The sequence below is a fragment of the Bos javanicus genome, chromosome 21, assembly GCF_032452875.1.
Source record: "Bos javanicus breed banteng chromosome 21, ARS-OSU_banteng_1.0, whole genome shotgun sequence".
Taxonomy (NCBI): Eukaryota; Metazoa; Chordata; class Mammalia; order Artiodactyla; family Bovidae; genus Bos; species Bos javanicus.
Genome location: NC_083888.1, coordinates 55,244,266 through 55,264,219, shown reverse-complemented (window position 1 = coordinate 55,264,219; position 19,954 = coordinate 55,244,266). Strand labels below are relative to the sequence as shown.

At 41.4% G+C, this 19,954-nt stretch overlaps 1 protein-coding gene across 7 annotated transcripts in view; it reads left to right on the top strand.

The window, feature by feature from the left end:
* Window positions 1–770: 770 nt before the first annotated feature.
* Window positions 771–19,954, top strand: part of FRMD5 (FERM domain containing 5) — a 321,311-nt gene continuing 302,127 nt past the window's right edge. The window contains exon 1 of one of the 7 annotated variants that reach the window (XM_061395080.1): window positions 771–1,068. In XM_061395080.1, the coding sequence (XP_061251064.1) occupies window positions 967–1,068 (102 nt within the window). In that variant the 5' untranslated portion in view covers window positions 771–966. The remainder of the gene's footprint in view (window positions 1,069–19,954) is intronic. The other 6 variants (XM_061395078.1, XM_061395076.1, XM_061395081.1 and 3 more) reach the window with 6 other exon arrangements.

Below are 19,954 nucleotides of genomic sequence, written 5' to 3'. Positions count from 1 at the left end.
CTGTTTTGTTGAGGAAGTACGAAGACATGATACTTCTAGTTCTAAAGGTGTAGATAATGGACCCATCGTTTCCTCTGCATTGTATCGGCTGAAGGACCACGTCTCAGTCTCTTCCTTTTGTCTTGTGAAAATAAAAGGAGGCAAACGGTGTTTGAGTGGAGGGTTTCTAGGGGTTAAAACCCTGGTGCTTCAGCCCCTCCGCGAACCCTGCAGTTTTACTTAGGTAGCTCCTGTAAAACAGATGCTCTCCAAGATAAGAGGAGTGGAGCAGAGAAGACCTTCCAACTGTCGTGGGGTACAGCAGCGCAGGTGGGGGCAGCCGCCTGGTCCAGAGCCGAAGGTGCCTGCATTCTGCAGGTGCAGGGACTGTGAGCTCTCAGCGCTCAGGCACCAGAGAGGCGGGAACCGCGGCGTTGCAGAGCGTGCGACTTGGGCCCTGAAGACGAGGCCACATATATTCCAAACAGCTGACATTGATCAAACCCACTGCCCGCACCTGGCCCGGGGGAGGGAAAAACAGCATCTATCCGAACCGCAGAGAGAAAAGGAGCCCCTGGTTTGGGACGCCAGAGGGCGGGTCTGACTTGGCTCGGTGCGACTGCTTTGCCGCGATTGCTTCCCTGACCTGTCTATCATCGCAGTGTTCTGTTTCTATTGGCTCTTCCATCTGCCACTCGGTTCCGCCGCGCTGACCCCCATTGGCCTCCCTCCGGCCGAGTCCCCGCCCCACGAGCAGGACACGGGCAGTGGGGCGCGGAGCAGAGCGAGTCCGGCGTTTGCTCTGGGCTGGGGGAAGGCGGTGGCGGAGAAGGAGGAGGAGCCGGGCCGGCAGGAGGCAGCGGCGGCGATCGCGCTGGGGTGATGGTGCAGGTGCTTGGGGCCGGCGCGGAGCTGCCCGGCTGAGGGGCGCCTGGTCCGGGGTCCGCAGCGCCGCCGCGTCTCTCCCGGAGGCGGGCGGGCGGGAAGATGCTGAGCAGGTTGATGAGCGGCAGCAGCAGGAGCCTGGAGCGCGAGTACAGCTGCACCGTGCGGCTGCTGGACGACAGCGAGTACACCTGCACCATCCAGGTCAGTGCCGCGCCGCGCCGCCCCGCCCGCGGGAGCCCCTTGTTCCCCTAGTCTGGCCAGCTTGACCAGCGGCCGCCTCCCGGGGGTCGCCCCAGACCCCAGCGCTTTGTCCGCCGCTGCCTGCGGCGGATGGCCCCGCCGGTGCAGGTCCGGGTTTGGGTACCCGGAGCTCGGCGCAGCTGCGGCGCGAGTCCCGGCGTCCTGGACCCCCCAGCTCGTCCCCTTCGCTCTCCCGAGGTGAGGGCGCCCCATCCTGGGTCCTCGAACCCGCCGATATGGGGAGCACCTTCCGCGGGCGTCCGGAGGGGGGCGGAGAGGGCGGGAGGTTCTTTCCTCGGCCGCCCCGTCGAGGGGCGGGGAGGGGGGTGGGGGGCGCGGTGCAGGCTTTGGCTTTCTGGGCGGGCAAGGACGGCTGGCGGCTTTTCCCCTATCTCTTTGGCTGGAAGGATGATGGTGTATGTCATAATCTCCCCCCCAGCATTTGTGAGTCAGAGCTCTCCGAAGGTAGAATTGAACGCGTAGCCCATGCAGAGTGGCCTATTGAAGGGAACCCAGCCCCTTGGGCTTTAAAGACTTAGCCCCCTTCCCCACCCCACCCCCGGCTTTTCGCTCCCCAAATCTTATTCAGCTGGGCAGTTCTGGGGGGCGCGAGGTAAAGATTTAGCAACAAGTCCCAGCGATTTGAGGGATGGCATTGGCGAGAATCGGTGACTTAAAAAAAAAAAAAACAATAAAGGAAAAAACGCCAACAATACAGTAATGCTGCACAGCATTTCCTCGGAACCTGGTGTTTTTGAAGGGATTTTTACAACCTCCTGCTGTGTGGCACGTCAGGAGTAGTAGTCTTGCCCAGGAATGCAGTCGCAGCCCTCTCTCCTCCTTTATAAAGTCAGAAATAGAAACCGCTGACAATGCTCCAGTGTAGTTCACAGTCAAGAGGGTCCTGTGCTCACCTGCCCCAAACTGCTCTTCCTGGAGAAGCAAATTGAGTTGGACCCGGAGGGTCTCACCTGATCCCTTGCCTCTGCAGCAAAAACCCGAGAAGGCTTCTCATCTCAGATGTAGCAGGCAAGAACCGTCGGCCCGGGTCCTACTCTCTTTGTCTCCCTCCCCGCCTCCCTCCAACCCCCATTAATTTTTTTTTTTTTTTGCTGACAATGCTCAATAGCGGAAAATAGCGGTGTGTGAGAAAGACGCTGGGTAGTATATGAGAGCAGCTGCTGTCTGCTGACTCCGTGCTCAGTTCTGCCTTCTCTCCACTTTGCTTTTTCTCCCACCTCCAAAACCCAGCTCTGGGCATAACTGCTGACCTCTGCCAAAGATTTATGAGGGTAGGGAAAGAGAACAAAATCTCTTTTTCAGGCCCCTTAAATACAGATTAACCAGTCATAAAGATGCTAGCCATAAAGTGAAAGGATTTTTGTAGTAGAATATGATAGAGAGATGTTGTGTATTATATCCTTAGTGAATGAGTGACATGCTACTTTTTGTTTCTATTGTATCTTTATGTGTCATGTACAAGTTTTTTGTTTTTGGTGGGAGGTGGGGAACCAGAGAAAACATGGATTGAGTTGACATGTTTACTATTTGAATACATTGTGTAGAGCTTTTAAAAATATTTTAAAATTTAAAGCATTTACACAATAGCATATCAAGGGCAGTGTGAGATTTAGATTTCATGAGTCTTGAAAATACTTTTGGAGTATATGGTGAAATAAAATTTCTGGGGCAGATTATTAACTTTTGCTGAGATATAAGGTACAAATAAAACACCTCTCCATTTAGTGATAACCTTATGGTTCTAAGGTATCACAACAAGGCAACTAGTTATTTTCCCAGTTAGTGGAAAACCCAGCTGGCAGATTGGTGTTATACTTGTGGGTAGTTTTTATTACTGTTGAGGAAAATATTTTTAAGTTGAGCAGGAGTTATTGGATTTATGCTTTCTATGCACTACTGTGGTTGTGTTTATTTTCCTGCTGGTCTTAATTTTACATTGTTACAATTTAATATGTTATAAAAATTTAGGCTACTTAAAAATTAAGCCTGGTGTAATATGCCCATACTGTAAGTATTCACTGTCTAGATGTTTCAATGATTGTGCATTGTTTCTTTTATGAAAATTTAAAAACACAGGAATTCTAAAGTATATGTATTATTGTCATTCTTTGGTGCTACTATTGTGAATTGCTTTTGTGTTTACCCATGTGAGGAAATGTAGATAAGACAATATTTTATGTGAAATTAATATTTTGAGCATATACCTTTTTTGAGCATTTAGAGATTGAGCTTTTCTTAGCAACTTTTCCCCTCTGTATATTTCTATTATGTGTGTGTTAGAGCACACACATGTGCTTATTTGTCAAACACTGGGCACAGGGTCTTTTTTTTTAATCAGTGTGCGTCACTTATTAAATTAAAGCAATATTTACATCATTTAGGAATTACAGTACCATATATTATATTAAAAATTGGTGATAGTTTAAACTCCTTTTCCTAAAAGTATTGTATGCCCATATTTTTCTTGAAAATAAGGTATCTAAATTTCAGTGCTTCTTGAGGTGATCAGAGACCACATAGGGTATTACAGAACCAGAAATGTATCATTGGCTTAGAGTGTTAGTTACATTTGGTAAATTTCAGTTTGTAGGAAATTCTGTGGAAGTGTTGGTCTAGCCTTTTGTATTGCAGCAGTTCTACTGATCTGGTATTTATGATGTGATTATTAAGGTAATAAAAATTCCTTATATCCTCTCAATGAAGGTTGCCACAGTTACCAGGCTGTTCTTTTATTCTTTCTGATATGCAATTGTATTTGTGGGCCATGAGAAATGCAAGTATACGTAGAAGGGTTGTAGTATAATTGCCTCCCAGTGAAGAACATTGTTAAGAGTTCCCTGCCAGTTTTGAAGGTCATTGCCTCATAAATGCAAATCTGGTCCATATTTTTCACGTATCTCTTTTACTTAATCACATATTTATTTAGTTACCACATTTACTACCTTACTTTATTATTTTATTTAGGAGAAAATAGGAAAAATGAAAAGGCTACCTAGTATTTTTGAACTCCCCAAATGGAGTCATTTACGAACTTAGGCATGTAATATCCTGAAGAATAGATTTTTAAACTATCTTTCAGGTTATAATAGTTTATAAAATATTAAGACTATTGAAGAAATGCCAGTAGAAGTATGTATCAAAAAATATATATTGCCAAGTCAGAAATATTAATCACCTTTTTTGGTTATTGCTGAAAAGTAAAGCTACATGAGAAATGAATCTGATTTTACTGGGAACATACTAAAATAACAACCGATTAAGCAGTTAGGGTAGATTAGTTTTTCCAGTTAAATAAAGTGCAACCATAAATGAAATGTACATGCAGAGTCAGTCCTAAAGTGGAACCAAGATGCAGATTTGATTGTGGCTCAGCCACTTAGTTGGAGAAGGAAATGGCAACCCACTCCAGCGTTCTTGCCTTGAGAATCCCAGGGACGGGGGAGCCTGGTGGGCTGCCGTCTATGGGGTCGCACAGAGTCGGACACGACTGAAGCGACTTAGCAGCAGCAGCAGCCACTTAGTAACTGTGGGACCTGGAGTAAGGAAGGGAGTATTGAGGGGGAGAACACACGTGTTGATCCTTGCACCTGCCAGGTACTTTGCCTGTATTATTATCTCATTTTCCTCACGTCAGTGTTATGGATTGATCATAGACTCATTGTACCAGCTAAAGAAAATGGGACTGTGGATTGATGGGAGAGCCTGTATTTGTTGAATGGCTGACTGTGTACTAGTGTCCTGCCAGGCGCTTTGCTTCTGCCTTACATCAACCACTGAGAGGTAGGTGGTATTGTCCTTGTTTTACAGATGAAAATCCCAGATGAAGGAACTTGCTCAAAGCTAGTAGGTGACTGTACTGTATTTAAACCCCAGTCCTTTTGTTTCGAAATCCCATCTTTGTTCCCTCTCTCTATTCTGACTCCTTAAGGCACTTCACCTGTCTGTACCTTAATTTCTTCATCTATAAAATGGAAATTTAATACTTACATCACAGTAAAGACAAAGTTACTTGGAAAATTACTACAAATAATTAAGAACATTTGAATAGACTACTGTACTTACATTGTGCTTTAGTCGATTCAATTCAGAAATAGAATTGAGAAATGTTTTACTGTTTTAGGAAAATAAATTAAGTTAAGCTGTAAGTGCTTTTAAAATGATTTCTGATTAATTTCAATAAAATTGTAAAACCCTGTGCTGGCATAAGTGAAATCTTTATTAGAACTCTTCTTTAAAGTCAAGAGTTCAGCTTTGCTTCCCCTCGACTCTACAAGGTCTTTGGCTTTAGAGGGACGTTTGTTGCTTGAACCGTGGCTTGTCTTTTCTAAGAACTTCTTGGTAAGTGGAATCCTTGGTTTCATTAATGCAAAGGGATGTTCTTAGAGAATTAGGGTAATTTTCTTAACAGATGAAAACACAGAGCTGTTGTATTTTCACGAATATTGTTTTTTTTTTAAACTTTATTTTAAAAAGTAATTATGCGTTCTCAGGATCTCTGTTATGATAGCAAGTCAGTTAGAATCTAATTCTTAAAACTAAGTTCCAAAATGATCCTTCTAGGATCCTAAAAGCACTTGTATTCTGTTTCTTAATTAGTGTATTAAAACATTTATTGTACTAAAAGAATGCAAGTCAGTTTGGTACAGAAGGTAAATTCTAGACATGCATGTATGCTTTCATTCTTTTTGATTTTGAAGAAATCCTGTTTAAGGAAGTGTCAGTGTTCATCCAAGAGGAACCTAGAAGCAATCACTACAGAAGATTTTACTCAAGGGTATTTGTATGAATTTTCACTTTGTTAAAAGCTTGGAATGAGTATGCTAGATGAGGCAATTCACTATAGTGTATAATAAAATATAATGTGGTTTTTGAGTCCTCTGTTACATTGTCCAGAGACAACATATCATGTCTGTGATATTAATATCATACTTTTAAAAAGGAAGTGTTTGCCAAAGTAAAATCAGACAACCTGGGGCAAAAACAGTACTTTTTCATGTTTGTAGTGATTTATGTATAGGTCTTAAAATGCGTAACCCATAACAAGAAGCATGACATTATTTTAGAGGCAATTTACCAATGATATATTAAAATATTTTGGGTTATTTTAAGAAATTTATTTTCTGATAGATCACACTTCAGACTCATTCACAAAGGAGAGAGTAAGTGGAGGCTGTAAATCTTTAACCCTGAGAATTACAGCACCTAGTTCAGTGCCTTACATAGTTTTAGTTCAGTAAATACTTTTTCTAATTTGTGCTGTGGGACTGCTGTGTTAACTAAGACACTTTAACAGTTATTATACCTGAAAACAATAAACATTTTTTTAACAATAGTATCAATGTAACCCTTTCTGTAGTTCCAACCCATTCCATTTCAAACCATTTTGCTGTGTAGCCCCCCTTTCTGATGAGAAATACAGTGTGTAAATGTGGTATTTTATGAAGCCGGATAACTTTTTGTCATTATCCTTTGTGGAATTAGTGGGCTTCAGTCCAAAACCACTGATTTTTTCCCTTTGTCTCTTAGGATGTCAAGCCTTTCAGGTGCCCTCCCTTCCCCCATCTCTGCAGGTTTAGAAGGCTTGCATCACATGGATACGGTGTAGTACAGTGTACACGGGTGTAGTACAGTGTACATAAATAGAGGTCTGGTAAAATTCGGATATTGAGTATAGGTATCACCACAGCCACAAAGTCTCCTTCACTCCTTTCCCCGAAGTCAGCACCACATAAAACAACCTCCTCACAGTCTCATTTTCTAACCTCTTGCCCGGACAGGAAGTGAACCATGCTTGCCAATCTGTTTCTAATTATGTCTATTTCAAGTTGAATTCATGTTCTCTCTGATGGGCTCATCTGTAACATTCTGTTGGACTCTGCAGACTTCTTTCCCGGAGCAGCTTCCTGTGGGTCACTCTCCCTCAGCTGTGCCTAGCTGGAGCTTGTACAAGAGATGCGAATGTCATGAAGGATTGGCAGCAACCTTAAAGCTTCTGTATCTCACCTGCATGGTGCTCAGGGAGGAGGGTGCTTCTCTCTCGGAGGCCAAGTTGCAGTTGTTGCTCCTTTGTTTTATGGTCTTGATCCCTGGGGCTCAAGCCAACCACCTGAATGGTTTTCTCATGCAGTGGAGAAATTTGAAGTGTACTAAAGCATCTCTTGGAGAAGGAAATGGCACCCCACTCCCTTACTCTTGCCTGGAGAATCCCATGGAGGAAGGAGACTGGTAGGCTACAGTCCATGGGGTCTCAAAGAGTCGGACACCACTGAGCCACTTCACTCACTCACTCACTCAAAGCATCTCTATCCAGGTGGCGCTAGTGGTAAAGAACCTGCCTGCTGTTGCAGGGGACATAGGAGATGCAGGTTCGATCCCTGGGTCGGGAAGATCCCATAGAGAAGGAAATGGCAACCACTCCAGTATTCTTGCCTGGAGGATTCCATGGACAGAGGAACCTGATGGGCTACAGTCCTTGAGGTCTTGAAGAGTCAGACACAACTGAAACAACTTAGCACATACAAAGCATCTCCATCCTATGTTGTAGAGTGAATGGTGTTTCTCCTAAGAAAGCAAAACACCTTGTCATATGTCCATTCTAGCTACTGAATCAGGCCTTCCATTCTTTTAAGACTCTAAACCATGGTGGCCAATAGGTCATTTTGAACTTTGACAGACATTTTACATTTGGGTAGAGCCAGAGATAGACTGGAAAATCCCATGGTGGGGGAGCCTGGTAGGCTGCAGTCCATGCGGTGGCTAAGAGTCGGACACGACTGAGCGACTTCACTTTTCCTTTTCACTTTCATGCACTGGAGAAGGAAATGGCAACCTACTCCAATGTTCTTGCCTGGAGAATCCCAGGGATGGGGGAGCCTGGCGGGCTGCCGTCTCTGGGGTCGCACAGAATCAGACACAATTGAAGCGATGTAGCAGCAGCAGCAGCAGCAGAGATAGACTGGGGTGAGCAGTTTCTCTGGGAGGATAATCCCCAGATTTAAATTATGGACCTCTTGCCTCCCAAGGCAACCATGTGATCCTCATTATTGTCAATATTTTGAACAAGATAAGCCCCTTTTTGGTCTTTCACCAATTATAATTGCTGTACTATTTTCAGGTATTTTACTTTTGTGGTCCTTCTAGCTTAATTGTATCATATCCTAGATTTGGCAGGTAGGAACTTGAAAAGATTCTTAGGTTCAGATTCTCCAGGCTTTTGCTTGCTACTGCCGGACTAAACATCAGCTTGTGTGAAGTCCTCTAAGGAGATCCTTCCGTGCCATGCTCATACAGGCAAAATAATTGGGCCACATGCTTGGCAACCACTGAGTTTGTGTACAATAGCTCCATTCACTTGTCTACAGAAAACACCCCTTTGACAAGTGATTATAGCTTTTGTCCCCCCCTCCTCTACTTCTGACTCCCTGCGTTACCATGACCTCATCTCTTGCTCTGTATTTAGAGGCACTCTGGACCACTCCAGAAATGCTTTAGGACTTGTTCTCATATGTTAAAGATCATTTCAAGTTAGGTAACCACTGCCTACCCAGGGAAGCCAGGACCCAGGATAAGGACCAAACCTAGCTATTCTCCTACCTTATTTGAGCCGTCTTACTGTGTCACAACTCAGGGGCTCTTTTCTTTTTGTAGAAATCGTGAACCTTGTTAAAAGTAAGGAGAATAGAGTGGGTGATTTAAAGCAGTGGTTGTCAAAGTGTGGTTCCTGGATGAGCAGCATCAGTTTCACCTGGGTGCTTGTTAGAAATGCAAATTCTTGGCTCCGCTGCAGATCCAGCGAATCAGAAAGTTGGGGGCTGGAGCTTAGCTGTTTGTTTTAACAAGTCTTCCAGCTGACACTTAGCTTGCTGAGGATTGAGAATCCCTCCTGGGTCACACAGATATTTAGGAGGGAACATTGGTAAGTATTGTTGATTGATTGGATATTAAAAGTGCAGGAGAAGCCAAGAGTGAATCTCATATTTCTTTTGTTTGTTTGTTTTTTAAAAAATGACTACCTTTTATTTAAAATCTGGGCAGCTTAAACTTTCTAATTCTGAATGGCCTTAACTGATTCTCTAATTTTGAAAGGTAAAAGGTTATTTGCAGATATGCATACCCATTTTCAAGTGGGCAGGAGTCTAAAGATGGGTCTTAATTCCAATTTGATGCTCTTATATTATTGATTATTATTCATCTTCTCTGACCTACAGTCAATATGATTATTTCATATTTGTATACTGTTTTTCAAAGAAATCTTCACAACTCAAAGCACTAGGTGTATTTGGCTAGTCGTAAAGGGACAGGAATTGTAAAGGTCCCTGTTGTCCAAGGGCTTACAATCTAGACAGGGATTGCTGCTGCTGCTGCTGCTAAGTCGCTTCAGACGGCAGCCCACCAGGCTCCCCCATCCCTGGGATTCTCCAAGCAAGAACACTGGAGTAGGTTGCCATTTCCTTCTCCAATGCATGAAAGTGAAAAGTGAAAGTGAAGTCGCTCAGTCGTGTCCGACTCTTAGCGACCCCATGGACTGCAGCCCGCCAGGCTCCTCTGTCCATGGGATTTTCCAGGCAAGAGTATTGGAGTGGGGTGCCATTGCCTTGCAAACATGTAAATAGCAAACTATAAAACATCACAAATTTCAGGGCTTATACAAGGTGGTATGCTGTGACAGTGCAAATGTGGGGGAGTTGAGACTAATAAATATTTTTCAGAGGAGGTGAGGCTTGAACTGGGTCATGAAAAGTTGCCAAAAGCAGAAAATGGGCTATGGGGATGGGTAAAGGGCATTCCAGGCTGAGGTAGCAGCAGGCTCCCTCTAGGTAGAAAAGCTAAAAGTGTAAAGCCAAATATACTTAGTCTTTCTTTTACTATGTTGATCTGACTTGCTCTGGTACAGTTGAGTCAAACAACAGGAATCTACTTGCCTAAGAAAAATTACTGTCAGTGAATTTCAATCATTCTTGACGTGCTCAGAGGAGTGAGTCTAAACTAAAAATAAATGCATAAAGCTGGCATTGAATTAAATCTAGTTCCAAAACTGTAACACAAATTAAGATTCCTCATAAAGCGATGGCATCATATAAAGAAAACGTGCATTGGGATAGCAGTCTTAAATCTGTGGCTGCAGCAAGCGCATGTGAATTTTATTTTCAAGAAATGTCATCTTTGGCATCAGTTTGTTACCTGACAAAAAAAGAGGGTATCAAATTCTGCTGCTGCTGATGCTAAGTCACTTCAGTCGTGTCCGACTCTGTGCGACCCCATAGATGGCAGCCCACCAGGCTCCGCCGTCCCTGGGATTCTCCAGGAAAGAATACTAAAGTGGGTTGCCATTTCCTTCTCCAGTGCGTGCAAATGAAGTCGCTCAGTCATGTCCGACCCTCAGTGACCCCATGGACTGCAGCCTTCCAGGCTCCTCTGTCCATGGGATTTTCCAGGCAATACTGGAGTGGGGTGCCATTGCCTTCTCTGAAATCAAATTCTAACATCCAGCTAATGTTTGAAAATCCTTTGACTGGTACAGTGTAGCCTAGATCGTGTATTAAGAGTCTGAAAATGTGACCCATGGAGCCCTAAGAGGCACTTTTTTTTGTTGTTTTTTTAGCATTTCTACCCAAGTGGCCACCCCAAATGGCTTTTCTAGAGGACAGACGAGTACTTCCCTTGATTCTTCCATGCGCCCCTGCCTGCCAGCTCCGACGTTCCCAGCCCTACACAGGGTGCACTTTTAGCACTCAACACAATGCCAGGCTGGAGCTTTGGGGATGGGAACCTCCAAGAAAGCACTGTTTGGCATTTGGGCAATCAATGTTCGGCAGAATGCCAATGCTAATCGGTTATTTTGCTCTGGAAAAGGAGAAAAAGGAGGGATAGTCTACAGACTGATGAATAGGGGAGTGACTGACAATATGAGCACTGCATATTGTTGGAGAGATTAAGGAGGCTTGCTGTGAAGTGGTGTTATGGGAGCCAGATAAATTAGCAAAAGCCCACGGGCCCAAGACCTGAAAGAAATAGTGGTGCCTCAAAACAGCATGCCCTAGGGCACACTCAGATGTCTGGCCGTTTTCATTGAATTTGTGGTAGGAAAAAGCCAGATCTTTTAGTTCAGTTCAGTCGCTCAGTTGTGTCCGACTCTTTGCAACTCCATGGACTGCAGCACGCCAGGCCTCCCTGTTCATCACCAACTCCCAAAGTTTACTCAGACTCATGTCCATTGAGTCGGTGATGCCGTTCAACCATCTCATCCTCTGTCGTTCCCTTCTCTTCCTGCCTTTAATCTTTGCCAGCATCAGGGTCTTTTCAAATGAGTCAGTTCTTCACCTCAGGTGGCCAAAGTATTGGAGTTTCAGCTTCAGCATCAGTCCTTCCAATGAATATTCAGGACTGATTTCCTTTAGGATGGACTGGTTGGATCTCCTCGAAGTCCAAGGGACTTTCAAGAGCCTTCTCCAACACCATAGTTCAAAAGCATCAATTCTTCGGTATTCAGCCGAACCCTCTTAGTCAGGTCCTCCATTCCGGCCCTCCAAAGTTTGGCAAATTATCCTTTGCCTCCGAACAGATGCAAAGCTTATTTCTCTGTAGCCTGATTTTAACTCAGGGGCCTCTAGTCTGGGCCCTAGCCTAATTCTGAGGACACCTAAGTGGAAGAGTTGACTCCAGGAGTCCCAGAAGATTCCAGTTACTCTAGGCAGGTGGTGGTAGAAGATTCTTACTTTGTCACACAGGAGCCAAGCAGGTAAGAACGTTGATCACCACACAAGGAAGCAGAAATAATCAACTCACTGAAGGATCTCAAGTACTTCTAGGGGATGACTGAGGCTGGAGAAGGCACCCAGCCTGCCCTCTTTCAGATCTTTGCCTCTAGAAAATTCTAAAACTCCCTGAGGTTGTTCTGGAATTAGAGGTTCATAGGTCAGAAGGACCTATGGACTGGCAATGATGCCTGGGATGTTATCTTGAATCTGCAGTTTTGCTGTACACAGTTCTGTACAACAGAATATCCCATCAGCACTTTGGGAGGCCACTCAGAAGGAATCTGCCTGTGAGAGAAAAAACGTCCGATCAAAACATAAGGTAGTTCCATAGATTAAAGGATGTGGATTACATTATGCTTCAGTGTATATTTACATACATTACAATCACACCTTTTTTTTTTTTTTAACACTTCCCTCCACCAACAGAAGGTGTGGCCACCACACAAAGAATTTGACCATAAGCAAAAATCTAAGTCTTCTTCAATCTATGCCCAGTTTCAGATTCTAGTACACGTGAAGTAGGTTAAAAAAAAGTGAGCATTTGCTTGCTGTAACTACAGAACATAAGTTACTGAGCTAACTATTGTCATGTCAGATTTTATAAGCAGAATAGCTGATCAACATTTCCTTTGCTTATTTTTAGATACACCTTGGTTAATTTAGGTAATTTAGCTTCTTTAAATGAATAGCCATAGTACAGAAAGCACAGGTAGGAATTGTTTTCTAATAATTTTATGGTAAAGCAGAACACATATTACCTGTATTCCAATTTTTTATATTGGTACTAGACAGTCTGATTATTTGAAAGAGACAGATATAATGATATTATATTGTCTTGCTGCAAATTATATCTTCTAGTGTGTCATAAAAGATTATGAACTATTTCTACTAATAATGTGTCTCATATAAGATCCTTTTAGCTTCTGGTCAGAAGAAAATGGCAAAAGAAATCGAACTTTGTCTTCACTTCTTGATTTCCACAATTTTCCTTCCATCTTTTCTGACATGATAGCTCTTCTGTCCATCTCTTATTATGTTCTTTGTTTTATGCTAATTTATACTCTAGGCCATTCATTTAATACATTCTCTTATCACCACTTTTAATTGGCATCACTGACAAGTTATACCTTTGCTTATGGTCAGATTCTTTGTGTGGTGGCCATACCTTCTATTGGTGGTGGGAGGTGTTAGGAAAAAAAAGTGTGATTGTAATGTATGTAAATATACACTGAAGCATAATGTGATCCATATCCTTTAATTTGTTGTTTAACACAAAAATGTTGTATGTTGGTTAATTAAAATTTGAGACAGTGCAAACAAATGAAAATCTGTATTGTATAAGGTGATATTTTGAGGCTGGACTGAATATAGTATGTTTAGATTTTCTATTAATTTTTTGCAATTATTTATAGTTAATGGGCTTTCCCGGTGGCTGAGATGGTAAAGAATCTGCCTGCAACACAGGAGACCTGGGTTTGATCCCTGAATTGCGAAGATCCCCTGGAGAAGAGAATGGTTACCCACTCCAGTATTCTTGCCTGGAAAATTCCATGGACAGAGGAGCCTGAGGGGCTACAGTCCATAGGATTGCAGAGTTGAACGTGACTGAGTGACTCATTCACACATACACACACACACTCAAGATGGATTAATAGAACCAAATGAGACTCTGTCTACTGTAACTTCAGGTCTGGTTCTTGAGGACTGGATGGACATGGAAGGGCTGTCCATGGCCAGGAAAGTCTATACTGCACAGCTAAAGTCAGTGAAACTGGAGAGAGAGTTAAAATTGTTGACTAAAGGGAGAAACAAAAGATGAAAACCAGAGACACTGTTGGGATAGAGCAAGGTGAGCCTTAAGCAGAAATATCTGGTCAGAATTTAGAGGGAGAATCTGGGGAAGCAGGATGGGGATAATGAAAGCATATTGGAGGTCTGTTTTTTTGTTGTTGTTGCAGCTGATGTGAGAAGAGGCTTAATGGTTTAAAGGAGGCTTCTGGGCTTGGCCCCCATGTAGAGGTGATATTTAAGATGTGTACCTGCCTGACCAAGACTCTGCCAAAGAGCACTGAAGTTGGGTCTAGGGTCCTCTGCTGGGTCCAGACAGTAAATATTTAGTGCTGAATTATGGGAGGTGGGGTTGGGGGTGGTCCCAGGAAAGAAAGGAGAAGCCGCTCAGGGCGGCGGCTGTTTGTTAACTGGTAGAGAGAGATCTCAACACTTCTGTGATCAACAAGGTCTTATTGATAGCATGCCAAGCTGAATTCACTCCTCACTCCCTCAGGCTTCTTCTGTTAGGTGGGATGAGATTGGAACTTCCAAGAACCCGCAGGAGCTCTGGGTTTTTGAGGCATGATAGTGCTCTGGATGAATTCAGCCTTTCTCTTTGGACGGTAGCCTCAGTGATGACAGGAATTAGGGCCCCTCCATTGTCTTCCCTGGCTCTCTATTTGTGCTTGTCAGATACAGGGTCTTAAAGGTCTAGGTTTCACCCTCCTATGGAGGGTGAAAGTGCTTCCAAATGCAACTCTGATCAAATCCTTCGAGCTTTTCCCATTGCCTACTGGTGTATTATTTAGTTAGGCCTTTGGCAGGGCATAGGAGGCCTTCTGTCACCTCTCTGCAGCCACTCTTGCAGCCTTGTCTCCTGCCATCCTCCATGTGCGTTCTCTCCTGCACAAATTGGTCTCTCATCACCTCCTTATTCCAGGGTAAATAGCCAGAGTTGCTCGGTAGTGCCTTGGGGGGACCTTATTGCAGACCTGCCACACTAAAATGTGAATGTTCACTCACACTTCTTCCTCTCACTAGATTGTGAACTGTTAGAAGGGCAGAGGTTATATCTTTGTACAGTTAGTATGTAAAGTCTCACCTTGGGGTCCAGTAAATATTGATAATAGATGTGCATGAATGAAAATGTTAGCTCTGATAAAGGGGATTATTAATAATGCAAATGTAAGGTTATCTCTGACTTGAATTAAATAGATTTTTTAAAATGAACAGATTTTCTGGTCTTTAGAGATATGTTCTGGTGACTTTAAAAGGTGGTTATTTAGTGATGATAGCTGCATAACTCTAGATATATACTAAAAGCCACTGAATTGTACACTTTAAAGTGGTAATCTTATGTGAATTTCATCTCAATTCACATGTCAACTTCTTACTATTGTTATACAAAATGTTACCATTGGGGGAAGTTGGGTGAAGGATACATGGGACATCTTTATACTGTTCTTACAATTTTTTCTATCATAATATAATAAAAAGTTTTATAGTGATTAAATTAGTTTTCCTGAGCAAATATGTTTATTGTTAAGATTTATGGTTTAGAGTGACTAGAAAGTTTCCTCGCTTGATTAGGATCCAGTTACTTTTCAAAATTATGTGGAGATTTTAATAAGCAGATAGATACATTTTGTCATATGACACTTGAAAATAAAATGTTTTCAATTATATTCTAATAAGACAAATTAAGGGTTTAGAAATAATACCTCAGTAGTCTTTTTGCATCCTTCTTTCCATATGATTTTCTGTTCCTCTCCTTATTCTTTTGTGACATGATTAATTACAGTTAAAATGAATGTCCTGACAAATTATGCATATCATAACATGGTGCCATTCTTATGTGTTAGAGAGTTACTTGATATAGTGTCCATATTATGTACCTTAATTGTAATATGTGTTAATTGATCCATTTAAAATTTTATTGAGTACTTACTGTGTTCTGGGCTCTGTGATGAGCACTTTATGTGCATTCTTTCATTTACTCATACATATTTAATAGAAAATATTATTGCCCCTAATTACAGATGAGCACAATAAGGCTTAGAGGTGTTAAAGAACTCGCCCAGTGTTACATAGCTAGTCGTTGCAGGAGCTGGGATTTGAACTTGTGTCTCTGACCTCAGAGTTGTTCTTAATCACTGCTCTATGATGAAGCAAGTAGTATAGTCGAGTGGGAAAAACACTGATGTGGGGGAGTCAGGAGCCCTGTGTAAAATGCCTGATTCTGACTGATTTACTCTGAGGCCTTGAACAGGTAACTTAAGGTTTAAGACGCAACTGAGCTTCTCATCTGCAAAATGAGACTCAAATAGAAAACCCCTCAAGTCTCTTTTAGCACAAACATTTGCGCATGGCTCAGTAGTGTTTTTCTTCGTGTTCCTCTGTGAAGGATATTCTTTATAAATGCAAATATTCCTTTTAAAGAAAGAGATGTCAAAAAAGAGCTTGGTGACTGCTGCAGTCTACGTTCTGGCCCTGTGTTTTGCAGAACACAAAATATGGTTTTCTCTACTCATTCAACGATTAGATTCTGGGGGATTGACTTATGCTCATCAAGTCATAAGAACTTTTTTCGGTAATCCAGAATCTGTTAATTATATGGTAAAGTACTGAAAACTAGTTTCTGCCATTGAAGATACTTCTTTTTGGATCAGAGACTTTGGAAACCCAAATTAGAAGCTATTTTGGAAGGCAGACAAAATCAGATGATTTTTGAGGGACATTCTTCTAGGTTGTGCCAAAGCCTTGTAAGCTGTCTCTGCTCCACAGTAGGGTTGTAGTAATTATGTATCTTCCAGAATCAGCTTTTCTATCTCCCTTGAATGGTGCTTACTAAATGCTCGTGGTCTTCTCTTTAACCCTTTGCCCACTTCTGCCCACTTCATGTAGATTATTGTACATATATTAATAATACAACTTAAGTGTTTTTTAAAGTTTTATTGAGGTATATCCTAGATGATATTCTGTCTGGATGTTTCTTAAGACTCTATCTGAAATGCCATTTTTCCCTCCTAAGTTAGTCGACTTGGCCAGAGAAATTGATATTATGTTTGTCTTTCAGAAGGAGGCCTTTTTAAAAAGCTGATCTCAAATATTAAGGGGGGAATTCTGCCATAGTCCTCAAATACCACTCTATACCATATAGAGTGGTATGGAGAATTCCATGGACAGAGGAGCCAAGTGGGCTGCAGTCTATGTAATCTCAATAATATCCATAGGAGGCATACTCCATATATGCTGTGGAACTTAAGAGTAAATTCTGATGTGTTTTAAAGGTTTCCACTATTTTATTTGCTCTCAAGTTTCCAGATACTGTTTTCTAATTTGCCTACAATATAAACTTGCCTTTTTAAAAAAGTCAGATTATTGGGATACTCTACATAGAGTAAAAATTCACTATTTTATAGGTGTACAGTTCTTTGAATTATAACAAATATATACAGTTGTATAACCAACATATATAGAATATTTCCAGTACCCATATAATTTCCCATGCCCTTTTATGGTCTCTTCCCTCCCACTTCCCTGGATCTCTGTCATGCACTAATTGGGTTTCTGTCCTTATAGTTCTGCCTCTTCTACAATGTTGTATAAATAGGGTCATACAATATATAATCTTTTGGATCTGACATGGTAAAGAATCTGCCTGCAATGCAGGAGACCCAGGTTTTTGATCCCTGGTTCGGGAAGATACCCTGGAGAAGGAAATGGCAACCCACTCTTGTATTCTTGCCTGGAGAATTCCATGGACAGAGGAGCCGAGTGGGCTACAGTCTATGGAGTCAAAAAGACTCAGACATGACTGAGTGACTTTCACTTTTTTTTCTTTCACTTAGTATAATGCTTTTTTGAGATCTCAATACAAATTATATATCATAAAGTCTGTTTAAGGGATACAATTAAACAATTTTTAGTATATTTACAGAGTTGTACAATCATCAGCATAGTCTAATTTTAGAGCATTGATATCACTTCCAGTTAACTGTCATCCTTATTTCTGGTCTCCTCCTCCCAACTCTCTGCCCTTGGCAAACACCAAACTCCTTTCTGTCTGTAGACTCTGGACATTTCAAATAGATGGTATACTCTATATATGGTCTTTTGTAACTGACTTCTTTCACTTGGCATAATGTTTTGGAGGCTCATCCAAGTAGTAATTTATATAGGTATTTCTTTTTTATCACCAAATGATTTTCCATTGTATGGACGTATCACATTTTCTTTTATCATTCATTGGTTGATGGAAGTTTGTATTCTTTTTGGCTTTTATAAAAAAAATTCCTTTGATCATTTATGTACATGTTTTTGTGTGGTTGTATGTTTTCATTTCTCTTGGATATGCTGTGAACATTTATATACAAGTTCTTGTGTGGAAATATGTTTTTATTTCTCTTGGATAGATACCTAGGAGTGGAAATACTGGGTTCTAGGGTGACTTGATGTTTAATGTTTGAGGAATTGCCAAGCAGTTTTTCAGAGTGACTGCATGAGAGATCCAATTTCTCCACATCCTTTCCACTCACTATTGTCTTTTTGATTATAGCCATTCTATGAGTGTGAAGTAGGATCTCATTGTGGTTTTAATTTGCACTTCCCCGATGACTAAAGATGCTGAATATCTTTTCATGTGCTTATTAGCCATTTGTGTGTCTTTCTGAGAAATGTCTATTCATCTCTTTTGGCCATTTTTTAAATGGGTTGTTTTTGTTACCAAGTTGTAAGAGTTCATTATGGATACGAGTCCTTTATCAGATAGATGATTTGCAGATATTTTATCCTATTTTGTGGGTTGTCTTTTATTTTCTCGATGATATCTTTTGAAGCGTAAAAGGTTTTAATTTATTTAACTGAATTTATTTGGCTGCACTGGGTCTTAGCTGTGGCATGCGGGATATAGTTCCCTGAGTTCCCTGACCAGGGATTAAACCTGGGCTCCCTGCATTGGGAGCGCAGAGTCTTAACCGTTGGATCTCCAGGGAAGACCCAGAGGTTTTAATTTTGATGAAGTCCAACTTTAATCTTTTTTATTGCTTGTGCTTTGGGTATCATATTTAAGAAATCACTGACCTAACTCCAGATCAGGGTTTACTCCTGTATTTTGTTCTAAGAGTTTTGTGGTGGTAACTGTTACATTTGGATTTATGGTCCACTTTGAGTTAATTTTTATGTGTAATGTGAAGTAGGGGCCTAAATTTATACTTTTACATGTTGACATCCAATTGTCCAGTAGTTTTGGTTGGAGAGACTGTTCTTTCCCCATCAAATTGTCTCGGTCCCTTTGGCTGAGGCTCAGTAAGACCATAAATGTATGTGTTGATATCTGGATTCTTGTATTCCATTCATCTATCTTTATGCCAGTACCACACCATCTCACTGTTTGGGTTGCTTTGGCTTTGTGGTAAGTTTTGAAATTGGGAAATGTGAATCCATCAACTTTGTTATTTTTAAAGATTATTTTGACTCTTCTTAGTCCATTGCATTTCTTTATGAATTTTAGGATTTGCTTGTCAAAATTGTCAAAGATTTTAGGATTTCTGCAAAAAAAAAAAAAAAATCCAGGTGGAATTTTGTAATGAAGATCAATTTGGGGAGTGTTGCCGTCCCCTTAACAGTGTTAAGTCTTCTGATATATATGAACATGGGGTGTATTTCAATTTATTTTGATTTTTTAAAACAATGTTTTGTAGTTTTTCAGTGTAAGCATAGTGCTTTTGAGATATCTTCATGTTAGTGCATGTGTCAGCATTTTGGTCCTTTTCATTGCAAAGTACTATTCCATTTTATGGATTATATTGTAGTTTGTTTATCCATTAACCAATTGATGGATAATTGGGTTAAATCTATTTTTTTTGGCAATTATGAATAAAGCTGTAAATGATATTCACATGTAGGTTTTTATTTAAACATGCGTTTTCATTTCATTTGAGTAAATAACTAAAAATGGAACTGCTGGTTGTGCATAAGTATATGTGTACCTTTATAAGAAACTGCCAAACTGTTTTCCAAAGGTGTTATACTATTTTGCATTCCCACCAGCAATACATGAGTTTCCTTTGCTCCAAGTCCTCACCAGCACTTGGTATTATTAGTTGTTGTTGTTGTTTGTGGTATTTCATTGAAATTTTAATTTTCATTTCCAGTCCATTCTGAAGGAGATCAGCCCTGGGATTTCTTTGGTAGGAATGATGCTAAAGCTGAAACTCCAGTACTTTGGCCACCTCATGCGAAGAGTTGACTCATTGGAAAAGACTCTGATGCTGGGAGGGATTGGGGGCAGGAGGAGA